The 22,725-nt window shown below is 31.3% G+C and overlaps 1 protein-coding gene and 1 pseudogene across 1 annotated transcript; both read right to left on the reverse strand.

Annotated features, from left to right (window-relative positions):
* Positions 1 to 2,656: 2,656 nt before the first annotated feature.
* On the reverse strand, positions 2,657 to 5,228 carry LOC128175970 (uncharacterized; annotated as a pseudogene).
* Positions 5,229 to 7,741: 2,513 nt separating this feature from the next.
* Positions 7,742 to 17,410, reverse strand: LOC128175968 (sushi, nidogen and EGF-like domain-containing protein 1). Its single transcript, XM_052841910.1, has 13 exons — positions 17,395 to 17,410; positions 13,324 to 13,469; positions 12,716 to 13,018; positions 12,379 to 12,471; positions 12,123 to 12,270; positions 11,653 to 11,766; positions 11,327 to 11,437; positions 11,134 to 11,244; positions 10,694 to 10,804; positions 10,214 to 10,324; positions 9,975 to 10,085; positions 9,711 to 9,801; positions 7,742 to 9,505 (listed from the first exon to the last, which is right to left on the reverse strand). The coding sequence occupies exons 1-13, from the start codon at positions 17,408 to 17,410 to the stop codon at positions 9,214 to 9,216; spliced, it is 1,758 nt and encodes a 585-aa protein (XP_052697870.1). The 3' UTR covers positions 7,742 to 9,213.
* Between the last annotated feature and the right edge of the window lie 5,315 nt (positions 17,411 to 22,725).

Consider the following 22,725-nt stretch of genomic DNA (forward strand, 5'->3'; position numbering starts at 1 on the left):
CAATGTTGTAAAAGAATGGGTGTGGGTCTTACAAATGGTTTTCGTTTTCGAGTTGTTTTAGAGAATGGTAGTCATAGGTGATAGAGTGACATATTCGGTAATGTATGAAAGACTGTTTCGGTTTTTCACTTTGTTAGGAATATATGAGGGTGAGACTCCTCATAGCTTTAGAGCAGGGTGCGCAGTGACTCTTGCTTTATATAGTTCGGTTGCCAATGTAGGATAAATTATGAACCATGTGGAATGGTATGGAGAGAGAACAGCAGAATATTATAGTAGATTGCCAGGTTTAGTCGAATCTGATTACATAACAGTAGATTAGCAGACAGTGCAAGTCAATGTGATCATATGGAAGAACAGTTTGAAAATATGGGGATTTTAATATTTTACAAAAAACTTTTCAATAACAATAAGGCGTTAAAAATGTCAATACAATAAAGATAATAAGGGGGATTCTATGTTTTCTAATTTGCAGTAGATTCATTGTCATCTACATCATATTGGGATTTTGTAGGACTGTTTGTTTTGTTAAAGCAGTGACCGTTAATTTGTTGTTGACTAACATTTTGTAGATATGTAACATTTGTATAATTCATACCAGTGATAAGTTGAGAGAATGAAAATAAAAGATATAGTGGTTTTTTTAATAATAAATTTATGCCATTTTAAATGAACTTGTTATGTGATCTTTAACTTCTGTAGTATGTTAGAATAACTCAAACAAATTTTGTTTAAATGAATTTTATAGTGATGAGTATTGGGAGGTCAAAAGCACTTTAGTTACAATGTTGATGGTCTAGGGAATGATAATGACTACATTTCCCAGTACTTGAGGAGAACAAGAGCAGGAACGTATACACTTGGGATAGGTATATTTAAAAATTACAAGTAAGTAATTCATTTTAATAATTTATAACACATGTATACATAGAGGATATCTATATACAATGTAGTGTGATTTTATATTTGCTTTAACCAATGAGTTGAAATGTTGTATATATATTGGCGAGGCTTACCGACCTCGTTGGATAAAGCAAATATAAAATCACACAATGTAGATATTCTATTTATCTCATATGATTTGATTTAAATTATAAAGCTTTTGATACAGCCCCTAAATGACAGGAATTGGTTTTTTTCCCAAGCCTAATCGATGATGCAACGTTGTGTTGTGCAGTTATTGTGACCTTGCGCAATACAATTTAGTACGTCATTTTGGAAGTAAATGTAGCTGTGTAAATGTAAAGTTTCACTGAACTAAATCTTGAAATGATTTTCAGCTCTAAATATTTCGTCTTAGAGCTTAATCACTTGATTAAATGGAAATACTGAAAAGAAGACTTGAATAATCAATTTGCAAATGCTTGTTAGTTTGAATCGACTCGAACGAGGAACAGTTGTTGATGTTTTATAAAACAAACACTAGCCTACTGATTCGAAATTGAAAATATTGAATAAGGATGCTTACTCGTGATGGAATAAAAGTTTTAAGAAAAAATATTTTGGTAAGTTCTTGTAAATAAACACAACCAAAGCGTTCTGTTTTCGTCAGGATGAACTTTATATATATGTATATAAAACTGGAAATCACGTTAACTACTACACAAATGCGTCGGAAGCAAATTGAAAGGGGGGGGGGTTACACTTCTCATAAATCTAGAAAAGCAAAAAAGGGGTCTTGGTTTACGGTTATGTATATAACTTTGCAAAAAACAGGGGGAAGGGGCTAAGCCCCCCCTCCCCCAGTTCCGACGCCTATGCCACACAGTTATGTGTTTTCCTTCATATTTGTAATTTAAATCTTTGACAAAATCTATTTTAAATCAATTTTTGGTAGTAGAAAATTTATGTTGAAAGTCCAATAGCAAATCTTCGAAAATAGGTCACTGACGTGTTGAAGCGAGGGGCTGTGTCAAAAAAGTTCGGATAAAGCATCACCCGTTTGATAAAGCAAATGTTCATTACACTGGTAGTATACTCCACACTATCTTAACTCTTAACCAATTTATAACAAAATGATTATGTAATAAAAATAATGAAAACATTAAAATTCTGACTTATTTAATCCAGATCAGTATTATGAATAGCACGAAATCGAAGATTAGTTCATTGAAAATGGAAAAAATCTGTTGATTTGTGATTAAAAAAAAACCCACCATAATCTGCATGTGTAGTTTTATTCTTTCTGTTTACTTAGATAACGGGAAATGTTTTCTTTACCTTTCTTTAATTATTTCAGAGCTACAAAACAGGTGAATTTTTTTTTACAACGGCAACCATCACTATGAATCTAAGACAAAAATATATAAATTAAGTTCTACATGTAAGTATTCTAATAAATTAAAAAAACATAATTATCTGTAGATCAGTCAACGATAAACGGTAGTTCATTCTTATCTTATGTAACGATATATCAATTCAAACCAGCGATAATTTAAACTGAAGATTACAAATTATTTCAGTCTGAAATATACTTTATTTAAAAATAAACGGATTGCATATAAAATCATTCCAGAAGGTGTACCAAAGTAACAGTAGTTTTTAAAAATATTTTATTCAATAAATACCACATACATAAATAACACACCCCTTGATATACATTGTACATGTATATTTGTAACAATAAGAAATAGTTAAAAGTGAAATCAATTTCAAAAATGACATAATACATTGTAATTAATTCGTAAATGGAAAATGTATCAAATCATTTTCATCTTTTAATGAAATTGAAAACAGTCAAATATTTAAAATTTGTGTTTTTAAGGAAAACTTGTCAATATCAAGAGCATCTTCGTCCCCTTTTAGTCGGTACTGGATCAATCATATCAAATCCCTTCAGGCTTTGATCACAAACTTGACTGAATCATTACTCCATAATAGTAAGTCAATGATTTTTTTATTCCTTAAAGTTAATTTTTTGAATGCAAAATTACAGTACCGTATGCTTTATTACATTTGATTGAAGATATATGTACAATATACATATACATGTAGCTACCAAAAGATACTTGTGCAGAAAAAAATTATCTATTTCAAAGATTTGACAAACAACTAAATGAAAAAATATGATAAATGAATTCTTTTAAATGAAAAGTACACTTGTTTTTAATTTGCTTGCAAACGTACTTGTATGCATCAAAATATTTAATCGGTTTCTTTTAAGAAGTTACTATAGATGTTGTAATTATTGCTAATACAAATCAACTTGAGAAAACCTTGATTACTTCACAGAGAATATGTTCATATATCGCTTAATATTATTCATGTTTACATATTTGTAAACTAAAAACCTATGCATTTGTTACGAAACTGAAGTCTTGAACTGGCATATAGATAAAAAAAGATATTTTACATACTTTACCAGCACTGTACCAATTTTTAATGTTTGAATCATCCGTGATTTATTCAATAGGATGATAATATCTATGAACGAAAGTTTTTCATTTTTTTCTTTGCAATATCTACCAGCTTTTTTGTATTTTTCTCTATTATACCGTCAATTAAATAACAAGGAATATCTTTACATGAATTAAGCAGCTCCGACATCATTCTTATACAAATGTACATTCAGCTTCTTGGCGCAAATGGTAATAGCTAAGAAACAATAAAAAGTAATTATACGATTCAAGATATGTGCTAAAATATAAAAATTCAGACTTTTTGACAAGATTTTTTTAGCTCATTTGGGCAGAGATGACTGTTTCGATCTATGTCTACCGTCGGTTTGATAAAGTTGTACCAAAACAAACTGATATAATCACATGGGGTTTTGGTACATTTAGTTATAAGGGATTCATTATAAATAATCATAGCAAGAGGGATACCAGCAGAATTCGTTGTAGCATTGACAATCAAATTGATGCATTGCTGATATCTTCCTTGACAATGCCACAAGGTTGCTAAGCAGATTACACCAAACACATTAGTGTGTTGTGCAAACATGAGTGCTACTTCTGCCGAGAACAGACACGACTCATAACCTGTCAGAACATATGTATCGTACAAAATAATGCCTATTCTCTTCATAACTGATAACGATATGTATTTAAAAATAGTAATTCTCATATGGTCTTTCTCAAATTGCAAAGCGTTCATGATTCTTAGAACTGAATGTATGCACTCATGATACGTGGTTTGATGTCCATTCACGACAGTAAGTGCTGAGCATAATGAATGAAACGTACGAACTTCGTGAGTTGCGTTTCTTAATATCATTGCATTTATGGGAATTACTAAAGAAACAGTAAAACATATATATGCTTTTTCATAAAGGAGCACTTCATAAAGTTTTTTCTGTATTTGGCATTTTTTCTCAGTAAATCTGATTTTTAGGAAAAGGTTACTTTCGGGTATAAAATAATTTGAACATCGGCCTTCCATAACAAACAGTTAAAGTCGAGTCAGGCAGATTCGTAGGCAGTAGAAAATATTTTGTGGAATCCAGAAATCAGTATGGACATCTTCCAGGACATGAAAGAGAACTGTTTTTAAATGATAAGAGGAAATTGTGTCCTGTGTGTCAGAGCACAGATCAAAAAAAAACATGAAGCAATATTTTCATCAATCCGTAACAACAAAACTGAACGTAATTGAATGAATGGACAATAACCTGCTCAAGGACGGAAAAGGAAATCAACCACTGAAGTCCTTCGTCGTCTCCCTGTTCTGGGCATTTTGGAACACAATGCATGACTGTCTGTAGTGCTGTCGTTAATTATTCTCATTTTAACGCCATTCCAGAACTTTGTTTGAAAGGTTTTTAAGAATTTATTAGAGGTATCTGGATGTACTGGTAATACATGACAAAGGTCGAATCCAACTGGGTATTTTGTCGAAAAACAAGGCCCTTGGTTTATTTGGTCAGAGTTTGTATTAAACCGGAGCTCTTGGTTAATTAGTAAAAACGTGATTCTAGATAAATAGCTATATTTGCATTTACTTCTACATGAATTGTAAGCTTGCAAAAGTTTACAGAATCCCGGTTGACATCCTTTTTTAGAGCTATATATGCACATTCCTTATGCATCGAATCTATGTTTATATTTAGCTCGAGCTCAGAGGTCATGATGTCAAGATCACTCCATGAAAACGAAAATCCTTCACCTTTGCTCCCAGACATGTAATCACAGGATTGAGAAGCACACAGAGAATTCATATAGATTGCATTGACTTCTCGTCGAATGTGTACATCATCCTCTGTACCCACAGCCAGCTGTAACCTCTCCCAAAAGTGTTAAGGACTCCTATTTTGCAGATTTAGTTTTCCTCTAGTCGACTCTAATTGAAGCAAATAATGACAATAAATAAAGTAAATAGTTAAACTATATTCGCTAATAATATTAAAAACGATCATAAAAATATAATAAATGGAACGTGTGAATAAAAAACAAGAGGCATGTGGGAAACATTGATCATAATAAATCTAATTCCAAAATTTAGTTTTTAATATACTGAACACTGACCTATTTCATGGATCCTGTGTAAAAAGAGTTAATTTTTTAAAGACATTCTTATGTTAAACAATTAGCGCCTTTTGAAACAGGTTGATTTCATAATCATACACAGATATTTAACCCCCCCCCATTATAATCTCACTCTTTCCTGGATAACCATGATGTGACCAACTTGATCTATTCTACCTGAAGATGCTTCCACACTAGTTACAGCTTCTCTGATCAATTTGTTTAATTTTTGAGAAGAGGTTTGTTCTCAAAATATATTTCAATGTTAAAATCCCATCTTCCTATTATGATCACACACTATCCACAGGGATTATAATTTGAACAAACTTAATCTATTTTACACAAGTATTCTTCCATTCAGGTAAAGATTTTTCTGCCAATTTGATTTTGAGAGGATCTCTTTGTTTTTCTCTATATATTCCTGTTAAACATTTGATGTCAATTGTGGCTCTATCCTACCTCTTGGGATCATGATTTTTACAAATTTGAATCTAATCTGCCTAATCATGAGTATGCTTTCATGCAAGTAGCAGTTTTTTGGGCAAAATGGATTTTGAGAAGAAGGGTAGGGGAGCTGGGTGGTCGACAAATTATAAATTTTTATTTAAAATATGACCCCACCCCACCTGAAGCCACACCCTTATTTATGAGTTATACATGGATAAAGTACATACCGGTATAAATCAGGACTACCTTACTTACAGATGACAATAATTAAGAAAAATAGCCTTTTTTGCAATGACATCAATAGATCAACTCAATGAAAATAAGATCCGTCAGGTTATTCATGTTTGTGAATATTACTCAGTCTGATGAAACAGGAACAATAATGAACTTTTATCCAAAATAGATCACGTGACATTTCTGCTGATGAGTATTAGTTTCAAATAAAATACTTTCAGTTTAGCATATTCTAGACTTTGTCCAATATTTAAAAGACATACTGAATTTACAAGGATTTATGATAAAAGAAACTCTTGAAATTCACAAATGACAAATACCGTGATTTACGACTTTACATTATGCACTAGTTTGTAAACGAGAACAATTATAAACACACACCATTTAATTATCTTATTTAGAAGAACACAGATATATATGTTTGGTAGTGCATTTGAGTAGCAGAAATTAAAAGCTGTATAATTATTTGACATAGAATCACTGCATAGATCGTTGTGTAATACCTTATTGATCTATATATCAATATAGATTAATGGTACATGTATTTTACAGTCGATTATGTCTTTTAAAACACTGTGTTTTAAAATATAAACACAAAAGATTTGCCACGGTCCAGAAAATTAAAAATTGGGTAATGACATCACCAAATACTATATGTCACCCATCAACTTTAATTTGCTTGTATTTGCTATCAGCCTGAATTATTCCCCTTGCGTGTGAATAATTTTTTACATGTACGTCTTCTAATTTTTCTTCTCACTAGAAGATTTAATAATAACAACATCGGGTCTTCTTACTGTTTTAAATGGTTTTTTTTTAAATGAAAGTCATCTGCATTGCAGGAGGAAAACCATTACATGTACCATGTTGACAGAGTAGGAACTTAATATAGTTTTACAAAACGTGAGGAGCAAATTAATAGAACTATTCTCTGTTCTTATATATATATATATATATATATATATATATATATATATATATATATATATATATATATATATATATATATATATTTATATATATATATTTGAACATTCTCTAATAAAAGTTGTAACTAGCTCTCTTCTTACCTTCTTTATATGTCTGCAGAGAGTCTGTTATCAACCTTCAAAAAATAACAATAAAATCAATACATGTTTGACTTTTTGTCATTTTGTTTTGCACATACTTTAAATATAGAAATAGAGTATCTTAAATGTTCGGGTTCTGTATAAGTAGTTAATAAATTATACAAAATGGCAATTAAACTCTAAATACCTAGCGCGGTTAGTCTGCCATGGTAAGTCCGAATCCATTAGAGAAAAAACATTAATCATTCCAATTTTTTAATTTATTCTCGTCTTCCATACGATGTCTTTTTTTATTTCATTCAGTTATCTCGATATTTTGTAATAGAAAGGACTTAGGTTTGCAATCTGGAGGCAATTCTAATGCATTGAATACCGGTTTTTGTTGGCATATTTCCAACATTTGCAATTGTGACAACTATATACCTAGTCCAAATTACAACATTATGAAACAAAAAATATTGATGCATAAAAAAGGAAAGTGTATATTTCTTTAAAAGGTCAACTTTCGCTTTCAACAAATTATTAAATACCACTGCATAATTCAAGAATGTGTAAAGAAGACGAACAGGTCGGTGCTTCACAATTCAGTTTGATTTGATTCCTAATCAATTTAAACCCCACGTAACTTTCATTATCAATAAGACATTATTATCATATTATTGAAACAAACTGAATGTCCTCTAAACAACAACTGCGCCAAAATTTTTCACAACTGATAGCAAAAAGAGTGGGATATAGAAATTTTATTCTATAACATTTTTCTTAAAGAACTAAAAAAAACCCACAAAAAACACTAATATGACTTATTCATCTATATTAAATGTTTACATGCCTTAAAGAACAAGGAAAACAGTCATTGAGTACCAGTAACCCAACTCCTTCTTTTAATTCTACAAAAACTATTCGACAAATAACTGTGTGATTAATTAGAGCAGTTTTAAAACATGAGTAGCTATTACCAAAGAGTATTTAAACTGTTAAACAAACCATTAAATGGAATATAACAAGTAAGAAGTAAGGCAAACTGAACATATATATTTTTGTTAACTCTTCACTCTGAATGTTTTTGCTTTGTTTGATTTCAAAATGATGGACTAAAACACATAGTTGAATCGAAATTGGTCATTTAATAACAAATGACGAAAAACTTTATCATATAAACCAATTATATACAACATGTAAAAAAATAAACAATGCTAAATACTTGAACATAGTTAATTTTTTTCCTTTCAAATCAAAGGTGAGGAATCAACTTTTGCCTTATTAAGGCAAATTGAACATATACATATTTGTGTCATAACAGAAATTATATAGAAATTGGTCAAAGTGCAAAAGTTATAAAGATAACGTATGTTTGCTTCGGACAGGTTCATCACTTATGATATCAGACTCAACCTCCAAAAAAAACTTATTTGGCTATTTCGTCCATTGAATTTAAATGAGAACTACGAAACCAATTTGACACTAATGTGTGTATTTAATTAAAGAATTTTATTGAAAGTGCTATGTTTACCAAAATGTCGAACAACTCCTTGATGAACAGACCATTTAATTACATGTATGTATAACAAGAAGGATGTAACAAACTGGACATATTCATGTATAATGGTACACCAACAACGGACTGGTCACATTGTATAACATAATGGTTTCTAGATGATAAAATATCGAAGCAGTTATACATGTAAATCTAATAGAAAAATAGTCATAAATAAATAACGTATAAATGAATAAAAAATATAAATAAATAAATATACATGATATTCATAACATTACAAAATTTAAGAATAATTTATGCATATAACATTGAGAATTTTTTGGAAATTCACACTGAGCAATTGCTTTCTATAACGTTATCATATCATTGCTTACATTGTACGAAATCACACAGTAAACACGTATACATAGATGAATGAAAATGATATGGTAATTAAATTACAGTATTGAAAGAATATCACAAATTTGTCGATAGAATTTATTTTACAAAGGACATATATTGCTTAAGATATTGTATTTACTTCACAGTCTTTTATTGTTACTTTGTTAGTCCTAAACGGTGTCAATTTCTCTAAAACTCTGTTGGCTGACATTTTTACTTTTTCTACCATTTTTACAACGCTTGATGAAGTAAACGAACGGTTCATCTTCACAAAAAATCCAACACCTTCTTTTACAGGAATCGAAATTTTTGTTGTATTTACATGTAGAGAAGATTGGAAAGCTGCTTTACCAGGTCCAAGTGATACATCACTGAATGCAAGAACCCCAGACTCTTCTTCTCCCGGGTAGTGTCTTAAGAAAAAAATATATTTAATATTTTTTAAAAATCGATAAGTCTATGGGATTTTTATCAAAGGAAAAATTACTCAGTAATTATAATTGCATATTCCTTTCAGTTATATTTTCTAAAATAAGTGATTATTTAATTAATAATATGTATGCTACTTCTCACTTTATCATATAATATAAAAACCACAGACAATAAATTTGTACGTACCTCTTCCATCTTTTCCACAGAAACAATAACAAAATGGAAAGAAGTAAAAGTAGTAATCCTACAAGCAGCGGCCATAAATAGAGGACATCGACTACAATTGAAAACAAAGAAAACAAATGAGAAAAGAATTTAAGTTTTACATTTATTGCGTCAAATAGAAACACTCCTTTTTTAATAAATACATTTCACTATTTGAGACTGATTTTAAAACAAAAATGTTCTGTGAAACTCGTTTCAAAATCAGTATATTAAACTTTCACTTACAGTATGAACACTGTCTTCCATAGTAACCCGTATCACAGATACATTGATAAGCATTTATTTCATCAAGACATACGCCATGACTGCAAGGCGAACTTTCACATTCATTTATTTCTGAAAGGATATAAGACGGTTAAGTTCATTGATAGGCATCATACGACTTTAAAGGTTTCTCGTTTCTATTATTAAAACTTTTCAAGCCATCATGTAAAATATTAATGAGAATATCATAAGCTATATACCTGTTTCACAAATAACTCCGGTATAACCAGGAATGCACTCACATACATAACCATTGACCTGATCCGTACAGTTTCCATGCACACAAGGGGAGCTTGCACATTCGTCTATATCTGTGTAAAGACATTTAGGGAAAATGTTTTATATGAATATTCATCTTGTTTATTTCATTTTCAGAAAAGAAACTATATTACATTGTTTCTTGAAATAATATTAAATAGTACCAAACGCAATCTGTCTATTGTGAAGAACTTATTTATTTGTTCTCGATGTCAAATATAACTGATTCTAGAGTACAAATGTACATGCTGGTTACAAAGGTATATTTTACAAAGGTATTTTAACTATCCTTACCTGTAAATAAATGTAAATACTTTGTTTGAGACCGTGAAAATTTAAGGACTGTGTTCTTTGAACACACTGGTAGCAAATATATTTCAAAATCACACTATATGGATAACAATGCGTTTTAAAATACAGACCTATTTCACAATTTGTTCCTGTAAATCCTGCAAAACATTGGCAAGTGTAGAAGTTGATGTTATTTGTACAATTTCCGTTGATGCATGGTGAACTTTGACACTCATCGATATCTACAGGAGAGAAGAACACAATTTGTTTTAACTAACATACATGTATAAAAGAAGTTCACAAGTGTTTTTTTCCAGTCTTACAAGAATGAACACATTTTTATATAATGAGGCAAATCTGAAATAACGGACACGAATACACAAATCGATTTCCTTTCATCTTTACCTCTAATATATTACTCAATGTAGCTCTTTTGTTCTTCAATCGATAAATATTAATCTTGATTGTACATTCAGACAACAAATTTATGGTTTTTAAAAAGTGATTTTAAAAAACTTGTATACATTTAACTGTTGTACAAGCTGTTAAACATTACATGCGGTCTACCTACCAATTTCACAGTGCCTCCCTGTATATCCTGGCAAACAGTTGCATACATATCCATTGACAAGATCTAAACAAGTACCATAAACACAGGGCGAGCTGGAACACTCATCGATGTCTTTAAAAGAAAACCAAACACTCATTTATTATATTATCTACCTGTAAAAAGATAACCTATAAAAACCGAGAAACGCACTTACCTGTTTGGCAGTTATATCCAGTGTACCCCGGCTCACAGTGACAGGTGTAATGATTGAGTTGGTCAATACAGCTTCCATGGATGCAAGGTGAACTCTGGCATTCATCGATTTCTGAGGATAAATAATATGCAAATTAAGAATATTTCGAAATATGAAGCGTTTATGTGCATTGCGCTTAACAACAAACTTGTCTTTTCTGTAAATAAAATCTGTAACTTGGCACTTAAAATCACGTGAAGAAATACAATAGCTGCCTTGTCATGCTAAAAGTAAAATATAAAGGTGCTTGATCAATTGTCTGATTAATGACTAAACAAAACTATTACCTATTTCACAGTTGATGCCAGTGTATCCTGGTTGACATATACACACGTAATGAAGATATTCGTTGGAACAGTTTCCATGCATACAAGGCGAACTGATACACTCATCAATGACATCTGCATAACATAACAAATATTATGTTGAAATATTGTAAGTGGTACTATTGTTATGATCATAAATTTGAAGAACAATTGCCGATTTTTTTTCATTTTCTGAATTTTGAATTTGCTATGATTTGAATAACTAATATATATCTTTGTTTACTTTTTATTTTCTGAACGTTTCATATATTTGTTCAAATTCTATGGTATATACACACACACACACACACACACACACATATATATATATATATATATATATATATATATATATATATATATATATATATATATATATATATATATATATATATATATATATATATATATAAAGTTACAGATCAGAAATTGATGTAATATAATGTTCTCACCAGCATTAGCAATGTTACTTTCATCAACCCTGAAGACAAACTGGCCAGGGACACCAATGTTTGACAATTGAGGGAGATTTAACATGCTGTCTGTCATGGACCCAGGAACAGCATAGTAATGTGTTCCATCACCAGCATTGAACCCAACCTAGCATTGAAATAAATTGACTTCAATCATTAGTTGAATCCATATAAACTAATATAAACTAATATTTCATATGTATAATTATGATCAAAATGGTTTCGTATCTTTTACCTGGGTACTCATGGTCCAGGTGATTTTATTGTAGTTGAATACAGCAAACGAATGAACCCCATCAGTTATTAATACAAGTTGAAATGTGTTACGCTGAAAAAAATGTAAAAGTGTTTTAAACCAAATTTATCTTTTAGATAATCTTTTATCTTTTAGATAACTTTTAGATAATCATTGAATAATACCCAATATAATATATGATGCTTCCTTTGTTTCACTTTTTTGTAATAATTGTCGGATAAACATTCTTTAAAACTCAAATAATACATTTTACAGTAAAAAGCAATAACGAAACAAAATACATTCTTTATACTGCTAGTTTCGCATTACATCTTACTTGAGAACACAGTAGAGTTCCAGAGGAAGAGCATCCGTAAGCAGCAACATCTTCCCACGTTACAACCATCATCCACGTGGCAGAAAAGTGATGTAGTTCAGGAAATAAAGAACGGATTTTATTTGTTCCTCTTTGTAAAACGGTATGTTCTGTTGTTGTTCGATACCACAAATCCCCCCCTTTTCTTGTATCGATGTCTGTCCAAAATGGCGCTATTATTTTATGGGATCCACTTACAGGAAAGGCTTGAGAGGTATACTGACTTAATGGAGCGTCAAAAGTCACGTCACCGTTGTTATTGACCTGCATACAATATTTAATGTTTTTAATTTCAAATATAGTGGTATATATGTAGTTTCTCGACTGGAATTAAAAGCAATTCTATATACATGTATATTAACATATAACAACACTAACTATTCGTCTAGATCTACTCTTCAGATGTACATTTCAAAAAATATTTATCTTTAATGAAATAAGCTTTACCCATTATATTTTTTGTTATTATTAAGTTTTGAAAAATAGAGTTTACACTTTCTTTAACAAAATGTGACTATTTATTTGCAAATTGATTTTATTCTTTTTCCGTTCCTTGTACATATACTTACATAAACCGAACTGTACGATGACCCAAAGAAAGGAAATGGAACAGATATAGGAATACTGGAAGTGTAACTATCATCATTGGCCGGTAAATTGTTATCTGCTGCAGTTGATCCATAAGAATAAAATTGACTCAGGGGATAGCCAATTACTAAAGTATGTTTCATTGTTGCAGATATTGCCACTACGAATATTATTACAGGCTGCATCGTTAATTGTAAAATATTCTAATTTGACAGTATTTAAATATTTTTACGCTTTTTATATTTTGGCATTAAGGAAAAGGAAGTGAAAAATAGTGATCTTATTATCCAATGCAATGTAGGTAATATTAAGTTGGGCATAGTACCACATTATTTCAAAATTGTTCCTGATATACACATGAAGTTTGGCACAGTGTAATATGTTTTATCAACTTGAGGATGTTTCCGTGTAAACAAATGCAAACCATATCCATATCGATAAACGTAATCCTGATGAGTTATCAAATAAAAATGTCATTCATAATGAAATTACATAACATTGTTTAAAGTTTGTTATCTTTTACTGCCTAAGATAAAATAATGCACTTATGAAATCAAGAGGGAAATGTCAGTTTGTTGCCAGAACAAATGTGCTGTTACAGTGAATATGTATCGAGGAATATGCTATGAAGTTATTCAGTGCAAATACAGCAAATTGTTCATGTTTTAAACGTTATCATGTTATGTACAAATGTATTTTGTTTTAATATTGATTAAGGTATGTGGCCACCAAAATTCGATGGCACTCTAAAGTCTGATGATCACGCCATAGTACGATGGTCTGCGCCAAACTCCAATGGTATGAGACGCTAGTGTTTGATGGTTTAGTTGCCAAAGTTTATTATCGTGACACGCCAAAGACGGGTGGTTCTCGCTTATGCGCCAAATTCTAGGTAGATATGGTTTTCATTGCCAAAATCGGGTTGTTCAAAATAGATTTGTAAAAGACCAAAAATTGTATTCCTTATTCATCATTACTCCAAAACAATGCACCACTCTCAAATTGTATTAGCACAAAATACAAAGAAAGGTGAATTTCAATCACAGATAAAGTAAACAAAACAGTGATTACTATTTCCATTACCACACAACACCCACTGTATATTTAAGATGCTGATATTTAAAATCATTGACTTAATTTTATCATAATATAATCATATTATATCATATATCACAAGATGCATTTTATTTATTTATTGGTTTTAGCAGCCGTTTTATGTAAACACATCCTTCTACTATCACTGTCGAACTCGATAACTTATCCCGTTCTCCTTCGTAGTTCGTAAATGTACTTTAGGAAAGTGCTTGAAAACATGCAAACCATCGGATTTTGGAGTTTAACCTATCATTTGGCGTGACTCGTGTTTTGGAGACGGACCATTAGAATTTTGACGATTGGACATCAGTGATCGTAATTACAACAAATATTCGGACTTGACGCAGACCACCTGACTCTAAAAGCACGACCATCAGACTTAAGAGTCTTACAAATTTATGTATTTTTCCTTAATTTACATCGATCAAAACATACAGTAGGTGCAGGAACCGGGCGGAGGGTGAACGCCCCCCCCCCCCACACACAGTGTATTGCAAAATTAGACATAACTATAACCACAATCCGTTTTTTACTTGTCATGATTTCTGATAAGTCTAGGCCCTTCCTCTCCTACTTTCAATTTGTTTCCGACGTCACTGCATAAAATATATTTTGTTTTATGACGATTAAATAAGATCACAAGATCATAAGGCTAAGCAAATCTTCGCTCAAAAATCCATAAAACGAAACAAAAATTCAAAGTAGAGCACACGGACCTTTATAGAAGATAGATATAGGATCAGGTGTCTAGGAGGAGTGAGTATCCTCTGCTGAGCGGTCACACCCGCCGTGTGTTCTTTGTCGTAATCGGAAAAAAACCCGGAAAGTCCGTAGACAATTAGGTGATTAATTATGGTCCCACAATTAGTATGAAAAACGTCAGTCAGCATGCGACCCAGTGGAAGATTGAATTTGCTGACAAGATCGTTGTATCGACTACAGAGCTTACTAATATTATAAAATATGATGTCCGACTATAAAAGCATATTTCCTTACTTCACAAATTAAGAGACGACATATCATTTTAATCCATTGTTATGACTTAAAAAAAAGGAAATAAATATTGAGTCGTAAAAAATATCTTAAATTATGCAGTGCTTCAATCTTTTTCAATAAACGGGGTTAGTGTACAGGTTGGCTTTCTATTTACAATGTGTATCTGCATAAGGTTTCTAATGAAAGAAGATCTCTTGGGGTCGCTATCTTCTTCGGATTTACTACACCTAGCACCTCATATCAATTCTCAAAGTTACTTGCCACTTGTTTTGACTTAATGTGTATCCACCCGTGATGTTTAATTGTTTAATCTATGTAATTGTTGTATAAATGTTGTATAAATTTGAAATTTAACAAAGGTTGCCAGAGGAAAAATAACAACGACTCTCCCCGATCAATCATCAGATAAATACATTAATGCTTTCCATTTGAAAGCAAATAATTTTACATTAATTAATCACAATCCCTTTTTCATGTTTTAAAAACAATTCTAGACCATTTGAACTCGCAATTTTGTATAAAATAACATTTACAGTGAATTTTGAATAGATTTTCAACTTCGAAAAACTACACTTGGGCAACTTTATATGTATATTACTTTGTATTTTTGGTTCAAAACATTCAAAATAAAAACATTTGTATATCATCATATATCTTATCAGACCCTGCAAAACAGTTACATACATAATGATTCAAATCATGTTTTTCTTCACAAATGCATAGAATAAAAATCAAAAGTGCATAATTCGCCTTCTAAAAGTAAAGGTTATACATGCCTTGCTATTTCGGAAATCAATTAAACGGTCTTTATCCAGTGGCGTCGGACGCAAATTGATAGTCGGGCGGCTAGACTTAAATCTTGACAAGCAAGCAAAAAAAAAAGAGGGGAGGGGTGGTTATGGTTATGTATAACTTTGGAAAAGTTCCGACGTCTATGATATGTATACTAATTGCATGTAGCGTTATTCTTTCGTATTGCATTAACAGAGCTGACCAATGATATAACATGCCGATCATTCCTTTAAAAGAAACACTTTTTCACATTGTTAACAAGAGCTACACCAATCCCGGATATCTAGAAGACTGTGTAATAGTGAGAAAAAAAATATTGTAAAATTCGGATTGTGATGGTGTGCGATTCTCGAACTACCTTATTTATATTTATCTACATGTCGATGAATAGAACTTATATTTTGTTCTTAAGGAAAAGGAAGTTAATATAATCATTTAATACGATATAAGTAATCTAAATTTGATAAAGCACAGCATTCTTTGGAACTCACCACTATATTTAGCGTGTTAGGATATTTTTTAAATGGTTCCGTGTAAACAAACTAGATAAATGATCACGATGATCGATAAAAAGCAAAACCAAAAGAAATCATACAATATTTGTCTATCATTTTTGTATCTCTTACTTGGCAAAGTAGAAGACACATTTATCTATATTTTTTTGATAATTTGAAAATGAAAATATTAATGAAATTCTAATACTTATTGTAAATTACAGAAGTATATTGATCGATTATGTTTGACAATCGACCGAATGAACTTTTTCTAGATAAAAAAAAGGATACATAATTGCAATTGACGGTATAGAAGATTATTCTAATGTCTTGAAATTAAATTAAAACAAATTGAGACAGACACATTTATTTCACAACTTAAAAACTACTTGAGAAATTGCAAAAACGAAGTAGAATAATCATTTATATACTACCTCTCATCCCTGATGTTTTATTTTCATTTTAATTTAAAAACGGGTTACTCAGTAATTTGTACAAGTGGTTGTTTTATCTCAAACAAATATTAAGTTTCTGAAGCTTTTCGTTACAAAAATTAAATCAAATGTTCATATTTAAGCGTAAAAGGTACACATTGCTTTATCGAGTGTGTCATTTTTTTACGTTTAAATAGACGGGCATTCTATTTTCGAATATGTTCACAAATGATTTCGTAACTTCTCAGACTCAACATTTCTTTTCCCTCCGCGGTAACCCAGCAGATGGTGCGAATACTCCTCGTGTGGTAGAGACAGTGTCCACGTGTCGATTGTTGTCTATGACAACCACATGTATACATCAGCAAAACAAGGAAGCAAAATAAACGTTTTGTCATTAGACGTTTCAAACCATGATAGAATTAAATGATTTTGTTTATCATACATAAAGTTTCTGTTTAACAGTTAAAGCTACGTCGTGTTGTATCTTAAAAGAAAGAGTTTTGGGTTGTTCTTTTTTTAATCTCTAAGTCCTAATCGATGAAGGACTGGTTGAAGGGATTTTTTGTTTAAATTACAAATTTTAAAAAGATAAGAGATATCGACGTACATCCACCCAAAACAATTTTTCAAATTTTAGCAAAAGTCATGATGTTAAAAGCTAAAATAAAAGTTCATTCAGAAAAGAAACAATGAGTCTTGTATTTCTACACGCCTAACTAAGTCCCAGGCTGATGTGGGTAGGTTTTATCAAATTGTTTGTAGTTCATGTTTTGACAATACGTAAACTCAGATATCTCCCAAACATATTTGATTAATGAAAATTCATCAGTTTAAATTTGTATTGAAAATGCCCGTTGAAAAAATCCGCTGCTTTGATTTGAAAATATTAACCATCTCAGGTGTCTTTGATTACACTACGAATCAAATTTGTAACGTAGAGTTCAATACAGTTCTTCAATGACGCAAATCACGTACTGTTGGGACGCAAGCAGGGTTCACATACACTGTATACGAAATCAAATAACGTTAAAATGTCGATAATTTGATAATTTGAATCGTACATTAATATCAATATAAGTACTAAGGAAACATTCTTTTATCATTTAGAGGTAAATTTGATAATTTATGGTCGGAGCGTGATTAAATCTATCGTACACGTAATGCATTTCGAGCTTTAAAGGATTTGATCACGCCCCGACCAAAATAATCACTTCATATTACTAAAACAAATATTTTTTTATTCCCTAAATTATAATTTTGCAATTGCTGCTAATTGTTTTTTTCTAGCATTAATAATACCTAGTTTCATTTTTATAATTATTGCCCCCCCCCCCCTCCCTCCTCCGGGAAACTTGTAAATTTCCAAATTCACAAAACTTCTTATTTTAAAAGTTAATAATAATTTTTCTACGTTAAAGATGCGTCACTAGATATGCAGGAAAATGTTCTGTCCCGAAGGCTTGAAGAAAAATGTCATATTTACGAACACAAATGTGAAAGGTTTTGTGAAATCAATACTTAACGATTTTTGGTAGAGATGAACTATAATTGTACGTGATAACGTGCGCTAATTTGTATGTCCAAGGATGTACTGGTCATTCAGTCAGCTGTCTTCACGCCGGCCATTGTCATATCGGTAACGAACTACACTGTTTATTGCATTGTATTGTATATGTTAAAAACTACTGGATTGTCTAAACGTAAACGTTCCCAAGGACCTACAGATACAGAACTTTGTCCATCCTCAGCACAACTTTCAAAAAGAATGGCCACATAGAACTTCGTTATGCACCTAGAGGATCATTTCAATGGCCGTCCAACATCTTTTCGACAGTCTACACCTAGTTCAACATATTTCAAAGTTCCGTATCAACCTGTGACACTTCCTTAGTCATACCCTGTATTATCACCGTGGGCGTGCACTGGGCTTCATAAGGTCTTTATTTCTGACTTAGAGACCCAAAGTATCGCATATGTTCAACCCTCATAACTCCCTTAAAGGACCATGTATCTACTATGCAGAAGGAAAACTTGGAACTCCGACGGGAAATAGACGAACTTGAAATGTAAAGCCGTCGCAACTGTGTTAGCGTTGCCGGAGTTACAGATCTACAGGACAGGACCGACACTGGCGACGTTATACTGGACATTGCCAGTAAACTTGACATCCCTATCAAAAGAGACGAAATTACTTTTTCACACAGGGTAGGTCCCCAAAACAATGACAGGCCGACGCAATTAATTTCAAAGATCGCTAATTACGAACTACGACATCGTTTGCTAAAATCCAGTAAACAACGGAGAAAAATCGGTTGTATGGAAAACATAGCAGTTAACCAGGACTTGACGAAGACTCGAAACAAACTTGCCAACGATGCAAGGAAATTAGTAAAGGCTGTTAGAGCTAAGTTTGGAATTTTAATCTTACTAATACGTAAGTATGTCTTAAAGCAATGTAATGAAGGATTTGATAGCATAATTTAAGGTAATGCATTCCGTTGTCTTATTAAAAGCTGTAGCTGCTTAACACTATTCTGCAACTGGCACTATAACTTGTCAGCAAGTAAGATATAATACGCTACTTAATATTTAAAGAGTATTAAGTTATCATTCTTAGAGTATTATGAGATGATAAAATACGATCGGTCGATGTCAGATTTATCATAAAGTCGGGTTATGTAACTTTTTTTTAATGATCGCTACCTTCATAACCCGCATGAATCATCAAAGAAAGCATTTTATTGTTTATATTTTAAATTACATCTTTCTTTTAACAGATTACTAAATTAAATATAAAGAGAAAGTTAAATTAACTAAATTACTGTTTATGTACATAAGTACGTTAGATAAAAAAACCCCACCAAAATCGTATCCTGTGGGAATTTGAGTCTGACATCATCATGATAATTTCGTGCAGTCCGTGATTTTCTTAGGTTGCTGTAGATTTCGACAATCGTTAAAAGAGGGCGTTTCGAAATCAATTATGTTAGTTTCTATAGAGCTACATGTATGAATTAACTAAAGTTTCCGTAAGAAATAGAAAGAATTATACTCGGTAGATGTCAATATATCTATATAATAAGCATGTACCTTCAAGAGTGTGCTGTGGATTTGTAAGACTTTGATTGCAATTCAAAGTGCACTGACTGTACATTTCTTGTAGATGTACTCTGTAGCTCTACAGTTAAACTAAAAGTTGGGCAAACGCAAAACACTCATATATTTAAGAAACTATATACGGGTATATGCAATCTAATTAAAATTGAAACTTCCACCCAGCTTCCCGGTTTTCGATACATTGCGTACACGTTGTATTGAAATATATCGTAAAAACCGATACGGATGAAAAGCTCCAATATTATGAGTTTTTGTATCCTTAAAATGAGCATAAAATTTCAACAAAAAAATATTGTTCGGTTTCTCCTTAATATCATAGAATACCTGTAAACTGCAAAACAAAACAAAACCTTAGTGTAAATATGCAGCATTGTTGTGGAAGATTCTCTATGTGTGATAGTTTGTATTAACATCTAGTCAACTGCAGGTCATAGGTATAGATTATTTTGAAGTCGACACCATCTTCATCATCCAGCGTGGGTCGGGGGTGTTATTATAATCACTTAGTAAAGATATCGAAAATATGGCCCCCATCCCCCATGTCATAGCATATCTTTATATTCAATTTCATATTTTCATTCCAATTTTTTACATACTCACAAAAAAGTGTGTGTGTGTGGGGGGGGGTTGCTGCGAGAAAAAGCTGATAGGATGGGGCACGTGCCTGTTTTACATGTGATTACATGTATAACAATGGTATAGTTAGAACTGTAAACTGTAAACTTTTATATAATCAGTTAAAATCATCGAGTTATTAGAAAAAGATGCAACACATCAACAAATTAGTCTTATCGCAAAAAAGTTGATAAAAGTAAGATAAAGTCCGAGGATATATGGTTTATGTTTTGTCTTGTAATTATTCACATATTTATTATTCCTGTATATGGTCAAGTCCTTCTGCGTTCAATCCGAGGAAAATTACAATTAACCATGTACAAGCAATGGATCAAATTGCCTTTTGAACCCCGACAGTTTGCTTTTTTATTTCGGCAATATCAATAAGTTTGTCATCATTTTTTATAACTTTGTTACAGGAAATGAAAGCAGCATTGAAAACACTCGAATACAACCAGCTACATTGTGGAAATTATAGTGGCAAAGAAACAATAAAAAAATATGCGTATCATTACCAAAAAACTATAGATTCGAAAATCGGACACTTTTTAACAATATTTTCCAAATCTTTTGGATAAAGAGGACTTGTAGGATGCAGATTCACATAACGTTTTATGTTATACAGCTTAAACAACATACTATAATGACGTGGCCTTTTGTTACATTTAATAATAGTAGCAAATAAATTATACAAAATGGTAATTTAAACACTCTAAATACCTAGCGCGGTTAATCTGCAATGGTTAGCCCGAATCAATTGGAAAAAACATTAAACAATCTAATTTTTTTTTATCTCATTCTCGTCTTCCATACGATGGTTTTTTAAATTGCATTCAATTATCTTGGTATTTTGTAATAGTAAGGACTGATGCGGCATAATTCATTGTCACAACTGTACCAAGGTTCGCGATCTGGAGGCTAATAAAAAGGTAATCTCAGTTTTAAAAGTTGTCTAATAACTTGTTTTTACGTAGAACAATTTTTCAATTTTCAAAAAAATTAGATATAGCTATTCCAAATTGCAACATTATGAAAACGAACGAAATAAATGTATATTTTTTAATATTGACTTAGATCAATGTTCATAGTTCAATAAATGCTTTTGTGTATGGAAAAATACATTAAAAAGGAAAATGTAAGTTCTTCAAAAGGTCAACTTTAATTTCGTTTTCAACTAATTATTAAATACCACTACAATAATGCAAGAATGTGTAAAGAAGACGAATAAGTTGATGCTTCACCATTCAGTTTGATTTGATTCCTAATCAATTTTAACCTCACGTAACTTCTATAATCAATAAGACATTGCTATTATCCTATTTTTGAAACGAACCGAATGTCCTCATAACTACAACTGCACCAAGATTTTTTACAACTGGCAGCAAGAAGAGTGGGATATACCATAGAAATCGGTTACTTAAATGCATAAACTCATACATAGACTATATGTAATACCCGGATATACATTTTGTTCTATAATTTTTTTCTTAATGGAAAATAAAGAAAGCCTCTAATAGGACGAATTTATGTATATTAATTGTTGACGTGCCTCGACAAAAAAAAACAGTCAATACATTGCGTACAAGTAACCCAACTCCTACTTTTAATTCTACGAAACAAATTCAACAAAAAGTGTGTGATTAGTTAAAGAAGTCTATAAAAATGAGTATTTTTTTTTTACCAAAGATTATCAATCAAAGTACTGAAGAACTGACGGGAGTTGATTTTTTCGATGTTTATTTATTTTTAAATCAATGATATGTTATTTTGCATGACAAGTACATGTAGTTTCTATTTTGAATTATGCACATTTTTATAAAATGAATTTTTGAACTTT

Source organism: Crassostrea angulata, chromosome 3 (assembly GCF_025612915.1).
Source record: "Crassostrea angulata isolate pt1a10 chromosome 3, ASM2561291v2, whole genome shotgun sequence".
NCBI classification, from domain to species: Eukaryota; Metazoa; Mollusca; class Bivalvia; order Ostreida; family Ostreidae; genus Magallana; species Magallana angulata.

Excerpts from the sequence above, each read along its gene's own strand:
- LOC128175968 (XM_052841910.1), bottom strand. Across the intron at positions 11,767-12,122 it reads AAGTAACATTGCTAATGCTG|ATGTCATTGATGAGTGTATC; the intron begins GTGAGAACATTA and ends TATGTTATGCAG. Across the intron at positions 11,245-11,326 it reads TGGATATAACTGCCAAACAG|ACATCGATGAGTGTTCCAGC; the intron begins GTAAGTGCGTTT and ends TTTCTTTTAAAG.